General features: G+C 35.5%; 1 protein-coding gene across 2 annotated transcripts in view; it reads left to right on the forward strand.

The window, feature by feature from the left end:
- The window catches only part of SLF1 (SMC5-SMC6 complex localization factor 1), a 77744-nt gene that overhangs the window by 19779 nt on the left and 34632 nt on the right, over nucleotides 1-23333 (forward strand). For both annotated transcript variants that reach the window (XM_049867927.1, XM_049867932.1), the window contains exons 5-11: nucleotides 3277-3439; nucleotides 11245-11391; nucleotides 12249-12398; nucleotides 13247-13369; nucleotides 18527-18580; nucleotides 19545-19703; nucleotides 20766-20929. In XM_049867927.1, coding sequence (XP_049723884.1) covers nucleotides 3277-3439; nucleotides 11245-11391; nucleotides 12249-12398; nucleotides 13247-13369; nucleotides 18527-18580; nucleotides 19545-19703; nucleotides 20766-20929 — 960 coding nt within the window. The remainder of the gene's footprint in view (nucleotides 1-3276; nucleotides 3440-11244; nucleotides 11392-12248; nucleotides 12399-13246; nucleotides 13370-18526; nucleotides 18581-19544; nucleotides 19704-20765; nucleotides 20930-23333) is intronic.

Below are 23333 nucleotides of genomic sequence, written 5' to 3' on the forward strand. Positions count from 1 at the left end.
TTTAACATAAGAAAATGCCAAACTGTTTTCCAAAGTAGTTGAACCTTTTTACACTCTCATTAGCAGTGTATGAGAGTTCCAGTTGTTCTGCTATTACTTAGACATTATTGTAGAAAATAAATTGACTATGTATGTGTGGTCTATTTCTGATCTTCCTATCCTGTTCCATTGATCTGTATGCCTACCTTACACCAACATCACACTGTTTTAGATTACTGTAGCTTTATAGTGAGTCTTAAAATCAGGTAGTGTGTGTCCTCCAGCTTTGCCATTTTCAAAATTATTTTAACTACCCTGGATCCTTTCATTTTCATGTATAGTTTAGAATCAGCTTATCAATTTCTACAGAAAGGCATGCTGGGATTTTGACCGCTATTGTATTGAATCTGTAGGTCAAATTGGGGAAGAATCGATATCTTAACAATATTGAGTCCTCTCGTCAGTGAATGCTGTATCTCTGTTTATTGAACTCTTACCATTAATGTTTTATAGTTTTCATTGTTCATATCTCGCACATATTTTGTTAAATTTATCCCTAGATATTTTATTTTTTGGAATTCTATTATAAATGTATTGATCTAAAAGTTTTTATCCGCATCTGTTGTGATAATTGTCTTCTCTTCTTTATTCTGTTAATATGGTGAATTACATTGATTGATCCCCAAATAGTAAACCAAATTTGTATTCTTTAAATAAACTCTACTTTATCATAGTATATTATCCATTTTGAATATATTGCTGGATTTTATTTGCAAATATTTATTAAGGATATTTGTATCCTCAACCTGAAAAAGGGCATCTATGAAAAAATCTAAACTTAATATCTTATTTAATGGTGAAAGATTTTTTCCCTCTGTGATGATCAGAACAAGGCAAAGATGCTCACTCTGACCGTTTCTCTTATAACGCGATACTGACTCGACAGCACTGGGCCAGTGCTTGTTGCAGTTGAGTCCATGCCAACTCATGGCAACCCAATGTGTTACTGAGTAGAACTGCTCCATAGGGTATTTGGACTAATTTTTATGGCTGCAGATTACCAGGCCTTTCTTCCAGGGTGCCACTGGGCGAGTTTGAACTGCTGAGCTTTAGGTTAGTAGTGCAACACAAACCGTTTGTGCCACCCAGGGACCACGGACTGAGGTACTACCAGTGTAATAAGGCAGAGAAAAAAAATAAAAGACATACACATTGAAAACAAAGAAGTATAAAACTAATTGTCTTTATTTCCAAAAGACATGGTCGTGTACTAAAAATTTGTAAATATAAAATAAAAGCTTCTAGCACTAATAAGTGAATTTAGCAACACCACAGAATAACAGATCAATATACAAAAATTAGTTGTATTACTATATACTAGCAATGACAGGTTGGAAATTGGAATTTAAAAAACAATATTATTTTTTGGTTTCATAAATTTTCTCTATTGTTCATCCATTTGTTTCACTGATTTCTGCACTTGGTTTTATTCCTGCTTCTTATGGCTTGGAAACCTTGGTGGCGTAGTGGTTAAGAGCCACGGCTGCTAACTACATGGTTAGCAGTTCAAATCCACCAGGCGCTCCTTGGAAACTCTTCCACCCTGTCTTACAGGGTTGCTATGAGTCGGAATCGACTTGAAGGCGATGGGTTTGGTTTGGGTTTTTTTGCGGCTTAATTTGCTTTATTTTTTCTAGATCCTTAAAATTAAACTACTTTTCTAGTATCGATTCCCCCTAAGAACTGCTTTAGATAATTCCCACAATTTTGGATTAATTGTGTTTGCATTTTCATTCAGTTCATCGTATTTTTAAAAATTTCCCTTTTGATTTCTTTGTCCCATTGGTTACAAGCAAGTTTGTTGTGTAATTCAAAAATATTTGGGAATTTTCCAGATATCTTTGTTATTGATTTCTGGTTTGTGAATGTGTGGTCAGAGAATATACTTTGTGTCATTCCAGTCCTTTTAAATGTGTTAAGATTTGTTTTCTGGCCCAAAATATGGTCTAGCTAGGTGAATGTTGCATGTGCACTTGAGAGAAAAATGTGTATTCTTCTGTTGTTGTGTCAGGTATTCTACATATATTGATTAAGTCAAATCGTTCGATGATGTTATTCAGTATTCTGTATCCTTACTGATTTTCTGTATACTTGTTCCACCAATTTCTGGTAGAGGAGTTTGGAATTTTCTAACTATAATAGTGGTTTTGCCTATTTCTCCTTTCAGTCCTGTCACTAGAAATCAGATTACTTGGTTAACTTGTGACCTCAGCTCTCTGATGGGCTCAAGAAAATCATGATTTTGTAGATTATTTGGCTCCTTCTTTTTTCATTGTTAAGTAGTAGCAGTATTCTCTCGTAGTTTCCTAAATCATAAGTAGAAACGGTACTTTCATGAAACTTTTGGGACATATGTGTCTATATGTATGTCTTCTGAGTCTAAATGTAAAATATGTCTTTAAATGTGGACCCAGGTTGAACCTTTTTTGCAAGCTAATTTCTTAGAGGGGGTTGGCAACTCATTCCATTTTTGTAGTTCAGAATGCTCCGCCTGGAGTTATGTTGCCTTCCAAGGTAATTGCTTCCTTAGACTTCCTTTGGTACTTCCTTTGGTGTTCTTTTGGCTTAGCGAGGTAACTTTTTCTTAGGGAATAATTTAGTATTCTTGGTTCTTAGTAGCCTTTCCCATACCAAGAAAATAGGTAGAAAGAGTAACAGATTTCTTAAGTATCTTCTCTGAACAACTTATAATTTAAGAAATTACTGCAATAATTATTCTCAATGGCATTCATACAGCCTGAAGAGATCAATTTCTTTCAGAAAGTTCTGTTCCTATAGTCTCTTAGTTCCCTAGGGCTGTCATAACAAAATATCACAAAGTGGGTACCTTTAAGGAATAGAAATTTATTGTCTCACAGTTTTGGAGGCTAGAAGTTCAAATCAGGGCATTGGCTCTAGGGGATGGTTGCGCCTTGTCAGTAGCCCTGGATCTTCCTTGGCATTCCTTGACTTGTAGAATGGTTCCTCACATGGTCTCTGTGTGTGTCTCCAACCATGTCTGTTTTCTTCCTTTTTTTTATAAGACACTTAGATTAGGTTTAGGACCCACCCTACTCTGGTATGGCCTTATTAATATAACAAAAGAAAAACCCTCTTTCCGAACAGGTTCTGTTTACAGGTGTAGGGGTTAGGACTTCAGCATAACTTTTGAGGGGATACAATTCAATCCATAACACCTAGGAAGTAATTGATTCAGATAATTTGACTTATTTTTTATATGTTTACATTTTTATTCAGAGTTTTGGAAGCTGGAAAGGCAAATGTTATTTTACCAAAAAGCTCACAAAGTGGGATAACTCATGTGATTGCCGGTAATGCAAGAATCAAGGCTGAGAAAGAAAAAGATAACTTTCAGGCTCCATTTTACCCAATTCAGTATCTAGGAGATTTTCTTTTAGAAGTAAGTAAAATAAATAGTAAGTATTTTTAAATGTTTGTTTTATAAAATATAAATATAATGAAATATATATATTTGAAGCTAAGTTGTGTTCTAAATTTTGAAATAAGATAGTCCCTGACTTGTGACAGGGTTCCATTCCAACGACTGTCATAAGCTGGTTCTGAAGTAAGTCAAACACCTCTTTTTTTTTTTTAGTTTTCATAGCCTACTATTGGCAGTGTTTTGAACAATAAATCATAACATTCAACATCTGCAAATGAACACCTGAGAATGATAAATCAGCAAATTACGGCTGCGACATTGTATGTAGTACCTATTACCAACAATAAGATGCACCAAAAAAACAGGCAGCCTTAAATGCAGTTCTTCTTAACTCAAATACATCGTAAGTCAGGGACTACCTGTATAATGATTGGAAGTAGCTAAAATAACACCTTTTTTAAGGTAACTGTTCTCAATTATTTAAATATTTAAGAAAATCCTTATAGATTTGAAAGAAGCTTGCTTGGTGTTTTCAGTGCTATAGAGATGTATACTACAAAATAACTTTAAACATTTTAATCTCAGAGCATAAGTAAAACAGTAGTAGACTATAGTATCAAGTCCACTAAAATCTGATATTGTCACTCTTCCACTCAGAACCCTTCAATGGCTTCCCATTGCCTTTAGGATAAATCCCTAAATCTCTAACATGGTTTACAGTTTCCCACAGGATTCTTGTCACTTCTACCTTTTCAACCACATCCTGCTCCATGCTTTCCTGTGCTCACTATGGTATAACCAAACTGCCTTCTCCCAGTTTCTTAAACAAGCTAAGCTGCTTCCTACTTCAAAGTCTTCTCAAAAGATATTTTCTCTGCCTGATCCCCGCTACTGCCTCACCTACTGTGCCTGTCTGGCTTCTGCTCATCATTCAGGTTCCACTTGTAATCTTGCTTCTTCAAGGAAGTCTCTCCAAAGCCCATATAAAGCTAGGTTTACCTGTGATGTGTCCTCATAGCATTATTTTGCTTTATAGGATTTACCACAACTGTAATTAATTAATTAACTGGCCGATTTATTGTTTTGTCCATCTCCCCATTTGTACCAAGAGCTCCATGTTAGCACAGAGCCTGGCATACAGGTTCTCACTAAATATTTGTCAGATTAATAGAAAAATTATGAAAGACCTTTTAGTCTTCTAAGAATAGAAAAAGGGCGTAATATATTGTTGTAGTGTAGATACCACGTGTCTGTTGAGATGTAAAAACAAAGAGCTTTATCATGGCAAAGAAAGCATTCTGCAAAACAGGGAGACGCAGTGCTGGGAGAAATCCAATAGTGTGTTCTAGAGGGGGCTGTGATAATAACAAAGAAGAAGAAAAAACCTCATGCAGCAGGTTACAGCGAAAACAGTTTTGGTTGGTTAACATATATAGAACCTCAGTTGACCATCCTGGTAGGTGTTTACATCTTTTGTAAGGATGGCTTTAGGTGATACAGAATTCTGGCTGACCACTAAAACCACATGCTTTGTGGCATCTAGACATCTGTAGTCTTTGCTAAATTGAGTTACTTTACATTAAGATGGAGGATTCTTTTGAAATATAAAACAAAAAAGTTCTAGGATGATTATATCTAATGCTTAAGGACAGAAAAAGGCTTTTGATATAGAGAAGGTATAACTTTATAATATTAGCTTATTCTAATTATAAGTTTTAAGAAGGTTTTAGACTGAACAAGGTTATAAAGAAAATATAAGGACCCAGGCACGGGTTAGAAAAAACATTTTTTGAGGGAGGGCAAAGGGGGCATTTTCTGAGAACTGGCATAGTGATTAGAGTCACATGTTTCACACATCTGTCTAACATGTGTAGGTCTTGAATTATCTTTTTTTTACCATCAGCCATTTCTAACCACAAGCACTTCCTCTGGCATGGTCAAAAAACCAAAACCCACTAATTAGATAGTAGATCAGAACTACTTTAGATGAAGGGAAAGACAGCACACAATACAGGGGAGGTCAGCACAATTGTCCTAAACCAAAAGCAAAGAAGATTCCTGAATAAACTGAATCCTTCGAAGGCCAGCATAGCAGGGGCAGGGGTCTGGGGACCATGGTTTCAGGGGACATCTAAGTCAATTGGCATAATAAAATCTCTTAAGAGAACATTCTGCATCCCACTTTGAAGAGTGGCGTCTGGGGTCTTAAACGCTAGCAAGCAACCATCTAAGATGCATCAATGGGTCTCAACCCACCTGGATCAAAGCAGAATGAAGAACACCAAGGACACAAGGTGACTACAAGCCTAAGAGACAGAAGTGGCCACATGAACCAGTGACTACGTCATCCTGAGACCAGAAGAACTAGATGGTGCCCAGCTACAACTGATGACTGCCCTGAGAGGGAACACAACAGAGAACCCCTGAGGGAGCAGGAGAGCAGTGGGATGCAGGCCCTAAATTCTCATAAGACCAGACTTAATGGTCTGACTGAGACTAGAAGGACCCCAGTGGTCATGGCCCCCAGACCTTCTCTTGGCCCAGGACAGAAACCATTCCTGAAGCCAACTCTTCAGGCATGGATTGGACTGGACAATGGGTTAGAGAGGGATGCTGGTGAGGAGTGAGCTTCTTAGATCAGGTGGACACTTGAGACTATGTTGGCATCTCCTGCCTGGAGGGGAGATGAGAGGGTGGAGGGGGTTAGAAGCTGGCGAAATGGACACAAAAGAGAGAGAGGAGGGAGAGAGTGGGCAGTCTCATTAGGGGGAAAGTAATTGGGAGTGTGTAACAAGGTGTATATGGGCTCTTGCGTAAGTGACTGACTTGATTTGTAAACTTTCACTTAAAGCACAATAAAAATTATTAAAAAGAAAAAACCAAACCCAGTGCCATCGAGTTAATTCTGACGCATAGTGACCCTATAGGACAGAGTAGAACTGCCCCATAGAGTTTCCAAGGAGTGCCTGGCGGATTCGAACTGCCAACCTTTTGGTTAGCAGCTGTAGCGCTTAACCACTACGCCTCCAGGGTTTCCTTTAAAAAAAAAGGAGGCAAAAATGACAAGCTACATTATATGACAGAGACTTAAACTTAGAAATCTAAGATGAAGTCACTTAGGACAAGAAAGGATTGGGCTCAGACCCTAGCTAGACATCCCAGTCACGCCAAAGGTTTTAGTTTTGGAATGCTTTTTGTCAATATTATTCTATCTAGCTGCCTTTTCTTACTGCATAGCAGCAACATAGATTGGATGTTTTATCTTAGTTCAAGGCATGGATCTGCTTGGTCTATGGGTGATTTCGTTCCCTTTGACAGTGATTGGTCTAGGAGTGAACATGTGAGCCATCTGATCAATGGGATATGAATAGAGGTAAGTGAGGCCTAGAAAATTTTGCCTCACTCTGAAAAAAGAGCCACTGGAGGCCTGGCACCTACTAGATGTGAACACAGAAAAATGCAACCTGAATTTACTACTAGCTACTCTTCTTTGAACATGAGGGGACTAGCCTTAGAATGAAGCCAACCATTTGAACAGCAGAGTGTAGTGACGGAATCTGGACGCTTGCAGATGTATTTTAGTTGCTGGATTAATCAGCCTGAAACCTGTCCTCGCACTGGATCATGTTGTCCTTGAGTGAGCTAATACATTTCCAAGTTCTAATTTGAGTTGGTTTTCTATTTCTTGCACCCAAAAGTATCCTGATACACTTCTCAGAACAGTTCAGATGTAGTATTAACTGTCAGTAGAATGAAAGCCATTCATAACTAGATTAGTAAACATACTTGAATTTTCCTTTTTCTATAGCAGGAACTGGCTAAAGTATAGCATGTAATATGCTGTATTCACAATCTTATTTTGCAATAATCTGACAACATTCAGATCCAGCTGTTAAAAGACTGAAGGACAGCAATAGTATATCAACCAAAAATAGCAGATAATCTCTATTTTATATTTGGCTTTAGAATATATTTTTAATTTAGATTTTAAGTTCTGGATCAGACAGCTGGGAGTTCATAACCATTCAGTCCAAGGAAGGCATATTGTGATCGTTTTTTGTGGAGAAAATAGAAAGTTTCTTCATTCTGATATCTTGCTTTTCTTCTACCACTTTGGTATAGAACGTATTACCTTCCTTAGTAGCTGGATTCGGAATGCCGTCTAAGTGCACTCTAATAGTTGCCATGTAAATTGAGTTAAAAGTAAAAGTGAAGCAGTTGTTGAAAAAGTTTTGTTTAATTTATATTTATTTTTTTGGAAAGCTTCTTAGTAACAGAATCAGAAATCTATTTAGTTCAAACTTGCAGACTAAGAATTGATGTTCCACTATGCTATGCATTGTTATTGTTGTTAGGAGCCACAAGTTGATTTCGACAGTTGAACTGCCCTATAAGGTTTTCTAGGCTGTATTCTTTATGTGAGCGGGTCACCAGGTCTTTCTCCTGTGGAGCCATTGGGTGGGTTGGAACAGCCAACCTTTTAGTTAGCAGCCAAGGACTTACCCATTGTACCACCAGGCCTCCATATGTTATGCACTAGGATACTAAAATGAGTAAAGCCACATAACAGACTTCGAGGTGCTTACTACCTGGTGGTGGAGACAAGATGTAGAACCCAGTGATACAATTCGGTGTGAATTATGCGTTGACAAAACTGTGCAAGGTATAGGAATACAAAGGAACAAATGACTAACTTACGTCAGTTGCGCGGCCCAAGAAAAGCTTCATGAAGGAGAGGACACTTGAAAAACTTCTTTCAGTTTTTGCCTAAGGAAGAAAACAAAATGAACTACAGAAAGTCTTACGAATATGAAGTAGGAATAACAGAAAAAACATAGGCTTTTGAGCCAAGTCAACTGATTTGTGATGTGGATTTATAATTTACTAGCTCTGTGACCACAGAGAACTTGTCCTGGTGGTGCAATGGTTAAGCCCTTGGCTGCTAACTGAAAAGTTTGTGGTTCCAACCCACCCACTGGCTTCTAAGAGGGAGAAAGACCTAGAGATCTGCTCCCATAAAGATTATAGCTAGAAAACCTTATGGGGCAGTTTTAAAATTTACTAATTCTATGACCATAAAGAAAGAAGCCCTGGTGGCGCAGTGTTTAAAGCGTTCGACTGCTAACCAACCAAAAGGCTGGTGATTCAAACCCACAAGCCACTCCATGGGACAAAGATGTGGCAGTCTGCTTCCGTAAAGATTTCAGCCTTGTAAACCCTATGGGGCAGTTCTACTCTGTCCTATAGGGTTGCTGTGAGTCACAGTCGATTCAATGGCAATGAGGTTTTTTTCCTTTTTCTCTTTTGGTATAACCAGAGAGAAGTAATTTATTCTGTGCCTTAGTTTCTTCCTTATAAAATGTAGAAGCTAATTTTTACCTTGTTTGGCTGTTGTGAGAATTATTATATCTACTCTGAGCTAATATTTATTGAGTAGTCATTATGTGCCATGTGCTATGCTAAGCATTTTACATACACAATTTTATTTAAACTTCATGCTTTTGCGTAATACATAGCATAGTCCTATTTTGCAGTTCAAAAAATACAGCCTTTAGTATGGGTTACATTTCAACAAAAAGAAAACAAAAACTCCTCACAAATGGATCAGTAAGCAACATCATGATAAACAGAAAATATTGAAATTGTCAAGGATTTCGTTTTACTTGGATCCACAAATCCATGCCTTTGGAAGCAGCAGTCAAAAAATCATACTGCATTAGGCAAATCTGCAAACGACCTCTTATAAAGCGTTAAGATAACAAAGATGTCACTTTGAGGACTAAGGTGCACCTGACTCAAGCCATGGTATTTTCAGTCACCTCATATGTATATGAAAGCCTGACAATAAATATGGAAGACCAAAGAAAAATTAATGCCTTTGAACTATGGTGTTGGCAAAGAGTATTGAATATACCGTGTACTGTCAGAAGAACAAGCAAATCTGTCTTGAAAGAAGTACAGCCAGAATTCTTCTTAGAAGTAAGGATGCTGAGACTTTGTCTCACATACTTTGGACATATTATCAGGAGGGACCAGCTCCTGGAGAAGCAAATCATGCTTGATAAAGTGGAGTATCAGCGAAAAAGCAAAAGACCCTCAGTGAGTTGGATTGACACAGTGGCTGCAACAATGGGCTCAAGCATAGCCATAATCATGAGGATGGCGCAGGACCGGGCAGTGTTTCGCTCTGTTGTACATAGGGTCGCTATGAGTCGGAACCAACTGAACGGCATCTAAGAACAACATATGCATGCAAAAGCCATACAGTGAACAAGGAAGACCAAAGAAGGATTGATGTCTTTGTATTATGGTGTTGGCAGAAAGTATTGAATATACTATGGACTGCCAGAGACCGAACAAATCTGTCTTGGAAGAAGTACAGCCACGATATTCCTTAGGATCAAGAATGGCAAGACTTCATCTCATGCACTTAGCCCAAAAAACCCAGTGCTGTCGAGTCGATTCTGACTCATAGTGACCCTATAGGACAGAGTAGAACTGCCCCGCAGGGTTTCCAAGGAGTTCCTGGCGGATTCGAACTGCCAACCCTTTGGTTAGCAGCCATAGCACTTAACCACTATGCCACCAAACAGCAACAACAAAGAAAAACAGGAAGGACTTTGAACTTGGAGCAATAAAAAAAAAAAGTACCTCAAGAAAGCATATATGTGGTTCAAGTAGCATTTTTCAAACAGGAACAGCAACCAAAAAAAGGCAGTATAGTTCTACCCTAGAAGAGCTAATGTTCAGTGTCTTATCAGCATTCAATTAAGCAGACTGTTTGATTAATTTATCAAATTATCATTTGCCTAATAATTATCATTACTTAGTGACTTGCCGTCAGCAAACAACAACAGTCTAAAATACTTTTATGTGTGATTGAAAAGAAATTCAAAATAGTTTTCACTGGACATGTCAAAATTTTACAAAAAGCATTTTAATAACAGTTTGGAACTTCTTAAACTGAACAATACCTTAAAAAAGCATGTATGAAGAGTTCATGTAAAACTTTCCAAGCTTAAGATATGTTTGTATTTTTTTCTGGCTCTTCCAAAGTACGGTTGATTATTATGTGACTTACAAGATTGCTTTTTGTGATTAACTATATTTCTATGTCTTAAGAGGCTCCTTGAGTTGACATGTTTGCTGAAATACGCCTTGTAAACCTTGAGATCCTCTAATCCACAGTGTATTTTTACATACAGAAAGGAATGTAAAATAATGATATTCTTATTAAATTTGGTTTTGACTGAACATGTGGGAAAATAAAATTGGAATTTCATGAAAGATATAGAAATTATTAAAATTAAGAGGAATTTAAGGATATATGTAGAATTCCCAGGTAGAATTTTTTTAATGAATTTCATAATATAATGAATAAATAATATGGTTTGTAATGCTCCTTGCTGTCTTTAATGGTGCTGTATGTATATCCTATAAAAATATTACCCTGAGATGTTTTGTTTGATATACCTAACAATAGCAAGATTCTATCTGATCTACACCCTAAACTATTTTTTTGTACATTTGAGAAAATAAGATAATGAAGACTATCACATTCAGTTCTGACTAAATCAAAAGGGGAAAAAAAGGCAGAGATACCACAAAAAATTAACTGTGTATATAAACATGACATAAAACTTTGTGAATTGAAACGTCTGTGTTTTTCTACTTTATTTAAGATATAATTTACAGGGCTTTACTATATTTAATCTCATATAGTATGGCTTACAGAACCTACCTTCCTGAGTGGATTTTTCCTTGGTTGTGTTAAGGCTATAGTTAATCCATTGTCTAACTAAAGTATTTTTACAAATATGCAGAAAGAAATGCAAAATCATGATGAAGATATTAATACTAGTCCTATTTTGACTGAACATCCAAAAAAAGAAAAATTCAGAGATTTGAGTACAGATTTGAAATTTGTTAAAATGACAACCGCCATAGGAAGGCACACATACGGAAATCAGGTAAAACTTTCCAAATTAAAAATAATTTATTTAGATTTTAAGCTCTTTTCTAAATTTACCAGGCATGCTATTCGTGAAATTTTCTTCTTAAATGTACATACTAAACCCAGTAAAACCCAGTGTATTTTTAAAAGCTTGAGTGTACAGTTTTAAAAAGAATTTTTAAAAATGAGTGTTTTTGTAACCACCAGCCAGATTCGGATATAGAGCATTACCAATTGGGCTGTTTTCCAACTGCATCTCCCTTTTCCCCAGAAGTTTGCTCTATCTTGGAATTTGTATGAATTATTTTCTTGCTTTTCATTATAGTTTTGCCAGTTATGTATGTGTCCTCAACAATATATTGTTTAGGTTTGCCTGTTATTGAACTTTATGAGTTCATACTATTTGTAGTCTTCTGTGACTTGCTTTCTTCTGCTGTTGTGTATAATCTTTCAGTGTATGACCAGGCCCAATAATATATTTTATCCATTGTACTATTGATAAGCATTTGAATTTCTTCTTGTCTGTTCAGTTGGTTGGTTGGTTTGAACAGTGTGAACATTATCTTGAATGACTCTTGGTATACATGTTTAAGAGTTTCTCTAGCTCATGGTGTATTTCTAGGAGTGTAATTGCTGGGTCACAAGGACTGTGCGTGTTTGACTGTACTAGAAAATGCCCAACTCTTTTCCGAAATGTCTTACTAACTTATAACCACTGCAACAGTGGATGAGATTCCCTATTGTATGTTGCTCTCCTGCTTTTTATAGTGGTATTCACGTGTTGTAGGTCATACTCCTTTTGAGTTGATTTGGATGTGGTGACATACATCATTTATGTTGAGATTTATTTAATTGTGGTCTACATACATGTAGAAAGAAGTTAAAAATTGTGAAGATATTCAAAGGAGTTATACTTTGAGAAAAAGGCGCAAAAAAGAAAAAGAACAAGAAAAAGATTCCAGGAAAGACGTGGAACGTGATGAAATTAAAAGTACCTTAAGAAAGCACATATATAGACATCAGGTAAACCTTTGTAAGCTAAACATTTTTTTTTTCTGACCCTTCCCTAGTATGACTAAACATGTAATATGATTTTTATGACTACTTGCTGTATTAAATATAACCTGCATGTCTTATGAAAAAAATCATCTTTAGTTGATCTGGGATGCTATTAATAGTTTATATTATGATTAACTTAAGTCCACAATGAGAAGTATTTTTATGTGTATACACAATTTTGAGCTAATAATCAAAATATTCAAATGGATTTTATTTTGTCTGAATCAACAAAAATGAAAAAACAAGAAATGGAATTTTTAAAAATGGAAAATGCTTTAAGACTATGTAGATTGCATATTACATACTAATCTAAATTCTAATTTTTATCTTACCCTTCCCTGGTATAATACAGACCATGTTTAATAAGATAAGCTGTCTGTAAAATCAGATCCTCCTTGAGTTAATTTTTCTTAGAGTATGACTTTATTTTACAGTCTTAACCACAGCATTTTTATATACGTGTTCAGAAAGACCTTCAGGAAAATGATAGAGGCAAATAAATCTTATTTTATGTGAATATGGCAACAAACAGAAAAAGAGGTTCCTGAAAGATTTGGAACAGGTTAAAATGAATAATACCTTAAGAAAGTATGTGTGTAAAAATCAGGTTAAACTTGCCAAATTAAAATGTTTGCTTTTTTCCTTTTTCTTTCACTATGCAATCTTGATCTAATATGATTTATGAAGAAATTTCATGTAGTTAACATTGTATGCGTGTATTCATCTTGGGTTGTATTGTCCATTGTGATATTTATCATTTGTATTGACACTGTGTTTGGTACATTGTCTAAAATTCATTTACATATGTACAGAAAGAAGTGAAGAATTCTGTTTTTACTAATTATACCAAAAAAGTAAAAACCAGAGTTATCAAGACGGATCTGGAAGTTACAGAAGTGAAAAATGCCTTAAGGAAGCACATATATAGAGTTCAGGTAAAATTTAGCATAATAAAATTTTTGTATAATTTCCTGTCCCTCCCTAATGTAACCAAAATATAATAGTTTATATGATTTATTATGTTTAATATGTCTTAAATAATGTTCTTAGTTCATTAATCTGTTGTGAACAGTTATGTATTTGAACATTTGGTAAATATGCTGTATCTCTGCTATTTATACATCAGTAATGTCACAGGGGGTCCTGGTGGTGCAGTGGTTAAGCATTTGACTGCTACCAAAGGTTGATAGTTCAAATCCACCAGCTGCTCCTTGGAAACCCTATAGGGCATTTCTTCTCTGACCTATAGGGTCACTGTGAGTCAGAATCAACTCGACAGCAACGGGTTTGGTTTGGTTTTAATGTCACAGATGGAGCCCTGATAATGCAGAGGTTAAGAGCTTGGCTACTAATCCAAAGGTCAATAGTTTGAATCCACCAGCCACTCCTTGGGAACCTTATGGGGCAGTTCTACTCTATCCTGTTGGGTCGCTATGAGTAGGAATTGACTCGATGGTAATGGGTTGGTTTTGTTTAATGTCACAGATTAGGATTCCTGGTGGCACAGTGGTTAAGGCATGTGGCTGCTAACCAGAAGATTGGCTTTTCTAACCCACCAGCTGCCCTGCGGGAGAAAGATGTGGCAGTCTGCTTCCATAAAGATTATAGCCTTGGAAATCCGACAGAGCAGTTCTACCCTGTTGTTTTAGGATGGCAATGAGTAGGAATTGACTCAACGGCAGTGGATTTTTTTTAATGTCACAGATAAATTATGTGTTTGCCTTAGGTTAAATTCATTTTATCTTCACAGACATTGCCTTTAGCTTGTATATTAAAAAGTCATATCTTACGTCAAATTTAATAATTTAAATGTGCGATATGGAGTTTTAATACTAGATATAAATCATTGTTGTATCATGCTATCAGAATTTTAGAGCTTACTGTGGCACTTAGAAGTTGTTTCTGAAAGAGGATTTCATGTATAAAATAACTTGTGGATTATTAGGTACCTGGGTAGCATTTGATAATGTACGGTGGAACTGAGTTTATGCTGCTATACAGCTTGGATTCATTAAGCAAATACATATTCAAACAGACTATTTTGAATTTAAGTATTCACTGTGAAGTTAAAATTAATTATTGAATATGTATTATAAGGTAATACAGTGCCTATCATACTGAATTCATTTCTTGATTGTACTTTTCTGCTTTTAAAGGATGTGTCTTTAAGACATAGTATATCCATTTTTAAAGAATTTGTGGTTTATAGGGTTTTAAGGCCACTTAAATTATTCAGTTCATTTAAATAAAAAAAATCTTATTTTCTCATTTAAAAGATAATTTTCATGATACACGTATCTAAGACTCTTAATCCTTTAAGAAAAACATTCAATCAATTTAGGAGTAACCACCTTTGTAAATTATGGTGCCAAGCTGAAGCACATTTTAAAGAAACAGGATAGTCGAAGACTGCTGTCAATAACAGCAATAAGCCTCCAGTATGTAAGATGCTCCTTAGCAAATTCCTACTGTCATAGGAGAGATAAGTGTGGATTCAGGATTGTGGTCAGTAGCCTGATTTTTTTTTTTGTGGGAGATTATCTTCTCACTGTAAATATATATAAGCAGCTGTTTCCTCATTACAACAGTTATTAAACTTGTTTTTGCTAATCTGATAGGTTAAAAAAAAAAAGTGTGATTAGCATTTCTCTATTCATTTCCAGAATTTCTCTAGTTGTTTGTCTTCCTTATTTTTCTAGAGTCAGTTTAGCTATTTCACAATAATCATTTTGGTGGTTTTATTAAGAGTGTATAATATGTATATGTTAAATTATAGTAATGTATTTAACTATCTATCACTCGGTATTTAGTCTGTTTCCAATTATTTTCTGATGTAAGTATTGCTGTAATGGATAGTTTTGTTGAACCTGAAGTTTATTTTTAAAATTATGAGAATTACTAGATTACAAAATATATAAACATGTTTAAGGCCTTTCTTATATATCCTTAGCTTGAATTCTGAAATGATTTCATCAATATACCACTCCATCAACAGCCACAATTTCTATTTGAGACTTTCCTTCACATTAATAAGATCTTTGATTTGTAACACTTCACAGTCCTGTGTCTTTTTCTCTATGTGAAAGCATAATTGTCTAGATTTATTTAAACCATTTGTCCCTGGGTGAGTGCTGATCAAGGCTTGGCTGATCTTGTGGTTGAATCATAGTGGTATCTGCTCACCTCTTTGACACTCTTTGAATTGACTTCTCTCAGGTTATTTAAAAATAACATGTCATAAAACTTTTCAAATTGTTGAAGAATCATCTTGGGAAGCACAGTTTTAAAAATAACTTAAAATTATCTGTGAAAATAATACTTGTTTATTTAAAAAATTAAGTAGTCTTAACCATAGGTTTTTAAAAGTACCCCCAGTCTCATTTCCCTGAGGTAACCATTGTTATTAATTGATGAGTCTTAAAAGATTTTCAATCTTCATCTATAAGTATAAATATATACAAACAAAATTACATCATAGTATGTGTACTTTTCTATAACTTCTTTAAAAAACTGTGTATGTATTATAGACAGCTTAATGGCTGTTTACTGTATTTTTGCACAGACAAGCTAAGCTTTCTGTATTTGTTTGCCTGCCATGCCTTTCCCCCTTAAGATATTTTCATAAGTGCGCTGTGCTGATTTTTTTTACAGCATCATTTGAAAGAGTATTGGCATGGTGATGCTTGTGAGGGAGCCTCTTGGGGGAGGGTACAGCTGGCAAACAAATGCAGAAGGCAAGCGTTAATTGTGTAAAAATATGGTGGGTGTGTGTGAGAGAGAATGTGTGTGTCTTTTTAATAGCTGCATATTCCATATCTTGAATGTATTGCAAATTATTTAAATATTTAGGGGCATTTAAGTGTTTCCCAGTTTGGGTTTTTTTGTTTGTTTTTTCCATCACAAACAAAAACGTAAGTTTTTGTGGACTTATGAGACAACCTCTTTAAAGTGAATTCTTAGAAGCAGAATTGCTGATTCTGATAGGCACATTGAAAATTTTGATACAGATTGCTAAAATGTCCTCCAAAGAGGAATTTATACTTTCATTATAGTATATTAAAGTAATACTTATTTTCTTACTCCCTTGCCAATATTAGGTATTATTTCTGATTATAATTATTACTAATTGGATAGTCACACATAAGAAAAGCTATACCTTTGAGTTTTTTTTCCTTCAATTTTTTACTGTTTTTAAAAATTGAGATACAAGTTGCATAGAGCAAAATTCACCAACTTTAATGTATAGTTTCATGAGTTTTGACAAATACATATAGTCAAGTAAACAGTACCACAGTCAAAATTTAGAAGAGTTTCAACCCCCTTAAAAATTTCCTCATGCCCTTTGTAGCCAACCTCTCCCACCTCTTTCAGCCTGATCTTCTTTCTGTTTTTATAGTTTTACCTGTTCCAGAATGGCATATTAAGTAGAATCGTACAGTATGTTTCTTTTAGAGTCTGGCTTCATTCATTTAATTCAAGGGTTGGCAAACCCACCACTGGCCAGATCTGCCCATGCCCATGTATTTATGTATTGTTTATGGTTGCTTTCACAGCAGCAAAGCTGAGTATTTGCAAAGCATACATATTGTCCCACAAAGCCAAAAAAGTCTGCCAATCCCTGATTTAGCCTAATGCGTTTAAAATTCATTCTTGTTGTTAGTTGTATCAGTAGTCAGCTTTTTATTAGAGCTTAGTATTATTCTGTTATAAGGAGTTTCTGTAATTTGCTTATTAGTTTACCAGTTGAAGAATATTTGAGTTGTTTATAATTTTTGGCCATTATGAATAAGGGCACTTAAATGAATAATTTCTTTTATAAGGATCACAAAGCCAGTTCCTATGATGTGAAGGTTGAAGATGTCACAAATGTCTAACTTTTCCAAGCTGCTGTACCACACCATCCCTAAGATCAACTACTCCCTCTCGCCTCAGTACTTCCCCCCCATCTTTGGGTTCCCTAATTCACCGGATCTTCTCACAGAGCTCACAAACCATATAATGGAAATGGCTCACTCAGTTGTGGAGGCTGGCAAGTCCCAAATTCGTAGGTCAGGCATAGACTTTCCCTGGCCCTCAGTCTCTGCCTAGAGGCACTCAGCTTTCTTGCTCCATGGGCTGGGACGTCCACTGCTCCGTCTCCTGCAGGTCCGTCCTTGCTTGGTGGTGGTGGTAGGTTCTCCTCTCTGCTCTGGAATTGGCTCTCTTTTGAGGAGAACTGACCATTCCCCTTGGTGGGCCACAGTTACCCTATCACACAGTCACCTGGCTGGGAGTTATAAGACCATGGCTAGAAAGGCCATGTACAAAAATCTCACCACAGCACTATAAGCAATCACTTACAGGTTTTTGTGTGAACATATGTTTTCATTTCTTTTGAGCAAATATTCAGGAATGAGAATGCTGGGTTGTATGATAAGTCTATGTTTGACTTCATAAGAAACTGCCAAACTGTTTTTGAAAATGTCTGTATGATTTGCATTCCCATCAAGGATGCATGAGAATTCAAATTGCGCCACATCCTTACTGACATTTAGTATGGTCAGGTGATGAAAAGGTTTTGGAAAGAGACGGTGGTGATAGTTGGACAACATTGTGAATGTACTTAATGCTGTGGAATTGTACACTTAAAGAGATTAAAATGGTGAATTTTATGCAATGTATATATTTTAACACAATAAAATAAATAATAGTGGAACATAGTGACATTTCAGATATGATTACATAGAAAACATACTGGCATTTTTTTCTTGTATGGGCCCTTATACAATGTGTTCTCTGCATGTATTTCTCATTATTAAAAAAATAAGAACAATGGATATCTTCAGGTCTTTAAAGTGAATCTGACTTTCTCTTTTAAGTTATTTTAATTTAGAAGAGAGAAATAGAGAAACTTGTATACTCATAAGAGTTCTGTTACCCTAAAATGATAGAAGTCACTGGTCTGAGTAAACATGGCTAGCAGGTTGATTACACCTATTAATGTGCTCTCGAGTCTGTTTTGTAAGTTTGGCCAAGGTTTTATGCTTCATAAGCTGAGTTGTATTTTTTGACCTAAAAATGTTTAATTTTCTTTTATGGTTGCTCTTTTATAGGCTGTCAGATACAACTGCATTAGAACAGATAAACAACCAGTGTACAATGTGGAGGTAAGGGACTTGGAGTGAAAGCAGTAATGGGAGCAAAAAAAATTTGCTTTCGTTATTTTTAGTTATTTTAATATAAAGAAATCTGATGTCCGTACAATAAAGCTTTCTATCAAATTTGATGTATAGCTTCTCTACTCAGAAATGAAAAAGCTCCAAAAAAATTTTTCTCCATATAGTAGTAGAACCTAACCACCGGTATTAAAAATTTACCTTGCACTCATGACAGGTGAGATATGTATCCCTCCCTGCTGTCACATTTACAAGTATTATATTTACTACTTTTAGATCAAATTTTTTAATACAATATTTACAAAAGTGTGTTTTTTCCTTTATGTCACTATGCATTCCTTTAAAATTATTTGTTTTATTCCATATAGTCTTTCAGAGTATTTTTGACTCTAATAATTCACTCAACTGATAACTTTTATCGTTAAAAGTATTTTGACTGATGTAAATGTATTTTGCGGAACTCTTAGAGTTATATAAATGCACACTCCCCATGTAATTTTATGACACTATAGCAATTGTCAGGTTTTGTAAATATTGTTAGTGCTTAATGATATCCTAATATACTAAGTATATCTTAATAGGCATAATTTATTTACAAGTTAAAAAAAAAATTGAACACCAAAATACCTATATTAGGATCGTTGCAGCTATGGCCGAGGTCTTCTCAGTATCAACCAAACCTTGCAAATTCCATTTAAGAGTTTTCTTTTGGAAGTATTTTTTAAGGCAACAGGGAATAATAAATATAGTAATTAATAATCTTTTTTGCAGTGCCTTATTTTTTTTATGGGTATAGTTGTAAAACACATACGTCATCCTTTTTGAACCACATGACAGCTCTGTGTAGTAGTGAGGGCAGGAATTATCTACATTTTACAGATGAGGAAATTACAACTCCTAATTCAGGATTTGAATTTCAGTCTTCTCTTTGAATCATAGAAGCTTTCCTTTTTAGGTTAAGAATGCTGAATTTCCCAGAGGCATATTAAATTTAATTGAAAGCCTTATAGAAGGACAGTTTTTTAAAGAAGCAATTGAGGAGCTTTCCTCTTTGCAAGCACATTATATTCCTCCTGTGTGCCTTCTTCATGCTCTTCTAGAGAACATTCTACAGGTAAGCACGGAGTCGTAAGTGTGCACAGTCTTTTTCAAAGAATGTGCAAATGCGAACATCTCCCCATTTTTTATGTGTTTACACGCTATTTTCTCTTTTTTCATTTTAATTGGAAATGAGGTACACATTTATTACCACTTTTTTCTGTTTTTAAAACTTTTGTCTTTTTGAAACCAGCTTGTATTATTTACTGTTTATACTGCACGGTGGTTAAGAGCTCAGCTGCTAACAAAAAGGTGGGCAGTTCAAGCCCACCAGCTGCTCCTTGGAAACCCTATGGGGCAGTTCTGCTCTGTCCTGTAGTGTCACTATGAGTTGGAATCGACTCAATGGCAATGGGTTTGGTTTGGTTTTTTGGTATACTATTTTTTTTTTTTATGTAGTACTCTGAGTGCTTTAACTTATTATTTTCGCAGAATATGGGAGATAATTTTCTCTTGAAAAAAATTATCTGATTTTTTCTGTGGGAGTAAAGTATCTAACATAGACATCAGATTACAATGATCTAGGATGGCATTTGATAAATTACTCCTCTAGAACATTGATAAGTATCATTTTTATTCATAGTATACGTAGAGAATAAACATACTCCTGAAACAGTAAAAACCAATAGGAGCAGCTTTTCAAAGGTAGCATTCCAATCATGTTCTTCATCAAGGTGCCAATTTAGAAAAATAATAGGCTGAGGAAGCTTTGCCAGACAAATGTTGGTGATAAATAATCGTGTTCCATGAAAAGTTTCTTACCTTTAGTTCCTTTTAGATGACATTTGGGAACTCTTAATCTCACTTGCTATAATCATGAGAAAGAAAATGGATATTTCATACAAGTTAGTCCCAATAGCTAAGATTTTCTAATGTGTAGACACATATTTAAAGCATACCTCTCTCTCCATTGAAGTATTTAATTAGCTAGAAGTGATACTTCCATCTGGTATCCTTTGTCAAAAACACATATATTAAGAAAGTTAGGCCCAGGATATTGTTATAATTTTAGATTAAATTATGTGCTGAAACTACTTTCAGCTATAGTAGTTTATATTTATTTATTTTTAAATGATAGGATAACATGGGTACGTTTTCTGGTCGATACTTTCATGTATTGTCAGCTCTTCTTCACCTACATCCTCCTTGGAAGTCCCCAGCCATGTCAAGATACTACTTAGAGCTGTTTCAGTGTCCAACTTGCATGAAAGGAGCATGGTCTCTAGTAGAAGTGCTTATCAGGTAAGAAATTTCACATGAAGATGCTAAATTTTATTAACTAGGACTTACATATTTTTTAGATACTGATGAAAGAAGTACATTTCTTTTTTTAAGAAAAAAGTTGGTAACATAGTGGTTAAGCTCCTGGCCACTAACCCAAAAGTCAGTGCTCAAACCTACCAGCCACTCTGCAGGAGAAAGATGTACCAGCCTGTTTCCATAAAGACTACAGACATGGAAACCCTATGGGATAGTTCTTCTCTGTCCTATATTCTGCTGAGTCAGAGTTGACTTGACAGCAGTGGGTTTGGTTTTTTTGGAGTATGTTTGTGTGTTGTGCTCATCACAGAACTCTTTGATAAAAAGGCCGAGTCTTAAATTGGTTGTTTGTCAATCTGCTTATTTAAAAAATAGATGTTTGATGAATAAATGAATGCATATACTGGACCACAGATTTGGCTAACATGTTTTTATGGGCTCACTGCAAGCCAAATCAGTAGTATTTGCTTTCCTGGGAAAACATGTTTCTATAGCAAATAACCAATTTCTAAAAAAAACAAATTTTTAGAAAATAATCCATTTATATATTGGGAGCTACTTAGGTGCAGTATGTATGTATTTTTAATAAAATGATAAGTATAGGTACTATTTTAAAAATTAAGGAAATAATATTGAATATGCACATCATCATCAAATTTTGGTTCTCAAAAGCATAAACATTTGTAACTGTATACAATATATTTCAGTGTTTCTTATTTATTTTTTCAGCTAGAAATTTGAATATTGAAACAGAAATTAATGTTTCCTAAATATGTCATCTTTTTCGTGCCTCTACACATGCTGTCTTCTGCCTAGTATATGTTGTGTTGTTGTTAAGTGCCATCAAGTCAGCTCTGACTCGTAGCAGCCTTATGTATAACAGAACAAAACGTTGTCTGGTCCAGTGCCATCCTTATCATAGTGACTAAAAATCATAGTAGGCAAGCTATTTCTGAAAAGAAATTAGCCGGTGGAAACGTCGTGAACAGCATATATACCCTTCCTTTGCCTTCCAAATGTTACAATCTCTGGAAATCCTATTTATTCTCCTTTCTCACAAACAAAATTAATCATTTTCCCCTTTCTACTCTGATAACACTCGGTATCTGATAGTCCTTCTTTGTCTGGGAAGATCTTTCTTTTTAACTTAGTGCTCAGTTTCAAGTGGTCCATTGTGGTGAGAGAGAAAGACATATGGTTAACTTTTTGGATTGTAAAGATTCATTTGCCATTCTGGTTGTGATATATTTGAAGGAGCTATCATGTATTTACTAATTCTTTCAGCAAATGTTTATTGATTACTTACTGGGAGCCAGGCACTAAGCTACATTTCAAAGATACAAAGATAAATAAAATAACAGTTTCTGCACTTTTGAAGGTGACCAAGATGTAAGCTACCAACACAACAGTACTAACCCACCAGGCACAGGATGTGAGGGAAATATGGTTTGTGTAGCTGATGCCTTTCTTAATTTTAGTTCCATTCCCTTTTCACTACCATTGCCTTTATTTAAAATTGCTCATCGTTTGTTACATGAACTATTGAGATAGTTGCTTTATTGATCATGATTCTCCTTTTTTCTTTATCTTCCACAGTACTCCTGTATGCTCTTTCCAAGTAATCTTGTCATTTCTCAGATTAAAGTCTTTCATTGACTCACACGTCACCTATAGAAGACAGTTCAGATTCCTTAGCAAAACATGTAAGACTTTTCATAATTTAGCCCTTGTAGATGCCTCCTTTCTCATCCCCATCACTTTTCCAAATGTGCCCAACTACTGAACTGTTCTCCATTTTCTCTCCCTTTGCTCTTGGGTTTTCTCAGCCTTTCCCCATCCCTGCCCATTTGTCAAATATCTGACCAACCCCAAATTATCCTTTAAAACAGCTCAGATGCTGCTTCCTAACTCTTAACCTTTCCTTGAAGTTGTTTGTCACTCACACCAGCCTGTGACTTTGTTAAAGTAGGTACTCAGTCTTAAACATTTCCATCCCCAGTGCCTAATTTAATGCCTAGAACATACCCAAAACCCACTACCGTTGAGTCAATTCCAACTCATAACAACTCCATAGGGTTTCTGAGGCTGTAAATCTCTACGGAGACAGACTGCCACATCTTCTCACGTAGAGCCACTGGTGGTTTCAAACCACCAGGACTTCTTTCCTAGAACATTAAAAAAAAAAAAAAAAAAGCCTGTTGCTGTTGAGTTGACTCCAACTCCTAGTGACCCTATAGACAGAGTAGAACTGCCCCATAGAGTTTCCAAGGAGTGGCTCGTGGATTTGAACTGCTGACCTCTTAGTTAGCAGATGAACTCTTAACCACTACATTACCAGGGCTCCAAAACATAATAACCCATTGCCATCAAAAATTCTAACTCATAG

Source organism: Elephas maximus, chromosome 2 (assembly GCF_024166365.1).
Source record: "Elephas maximus indicus isolate mEleMax1 chromosome 2, mEleMax1 primary haplotype, whole genome shotgun sequence".
In the NCBI taxonomy this organism is placed as follows: domain Eukaryota; kingdom Metazoa; phylum Chordata; class Mammalia; order Proboscidea; family Elephantidae; genus Elephas; species Elephas maximus.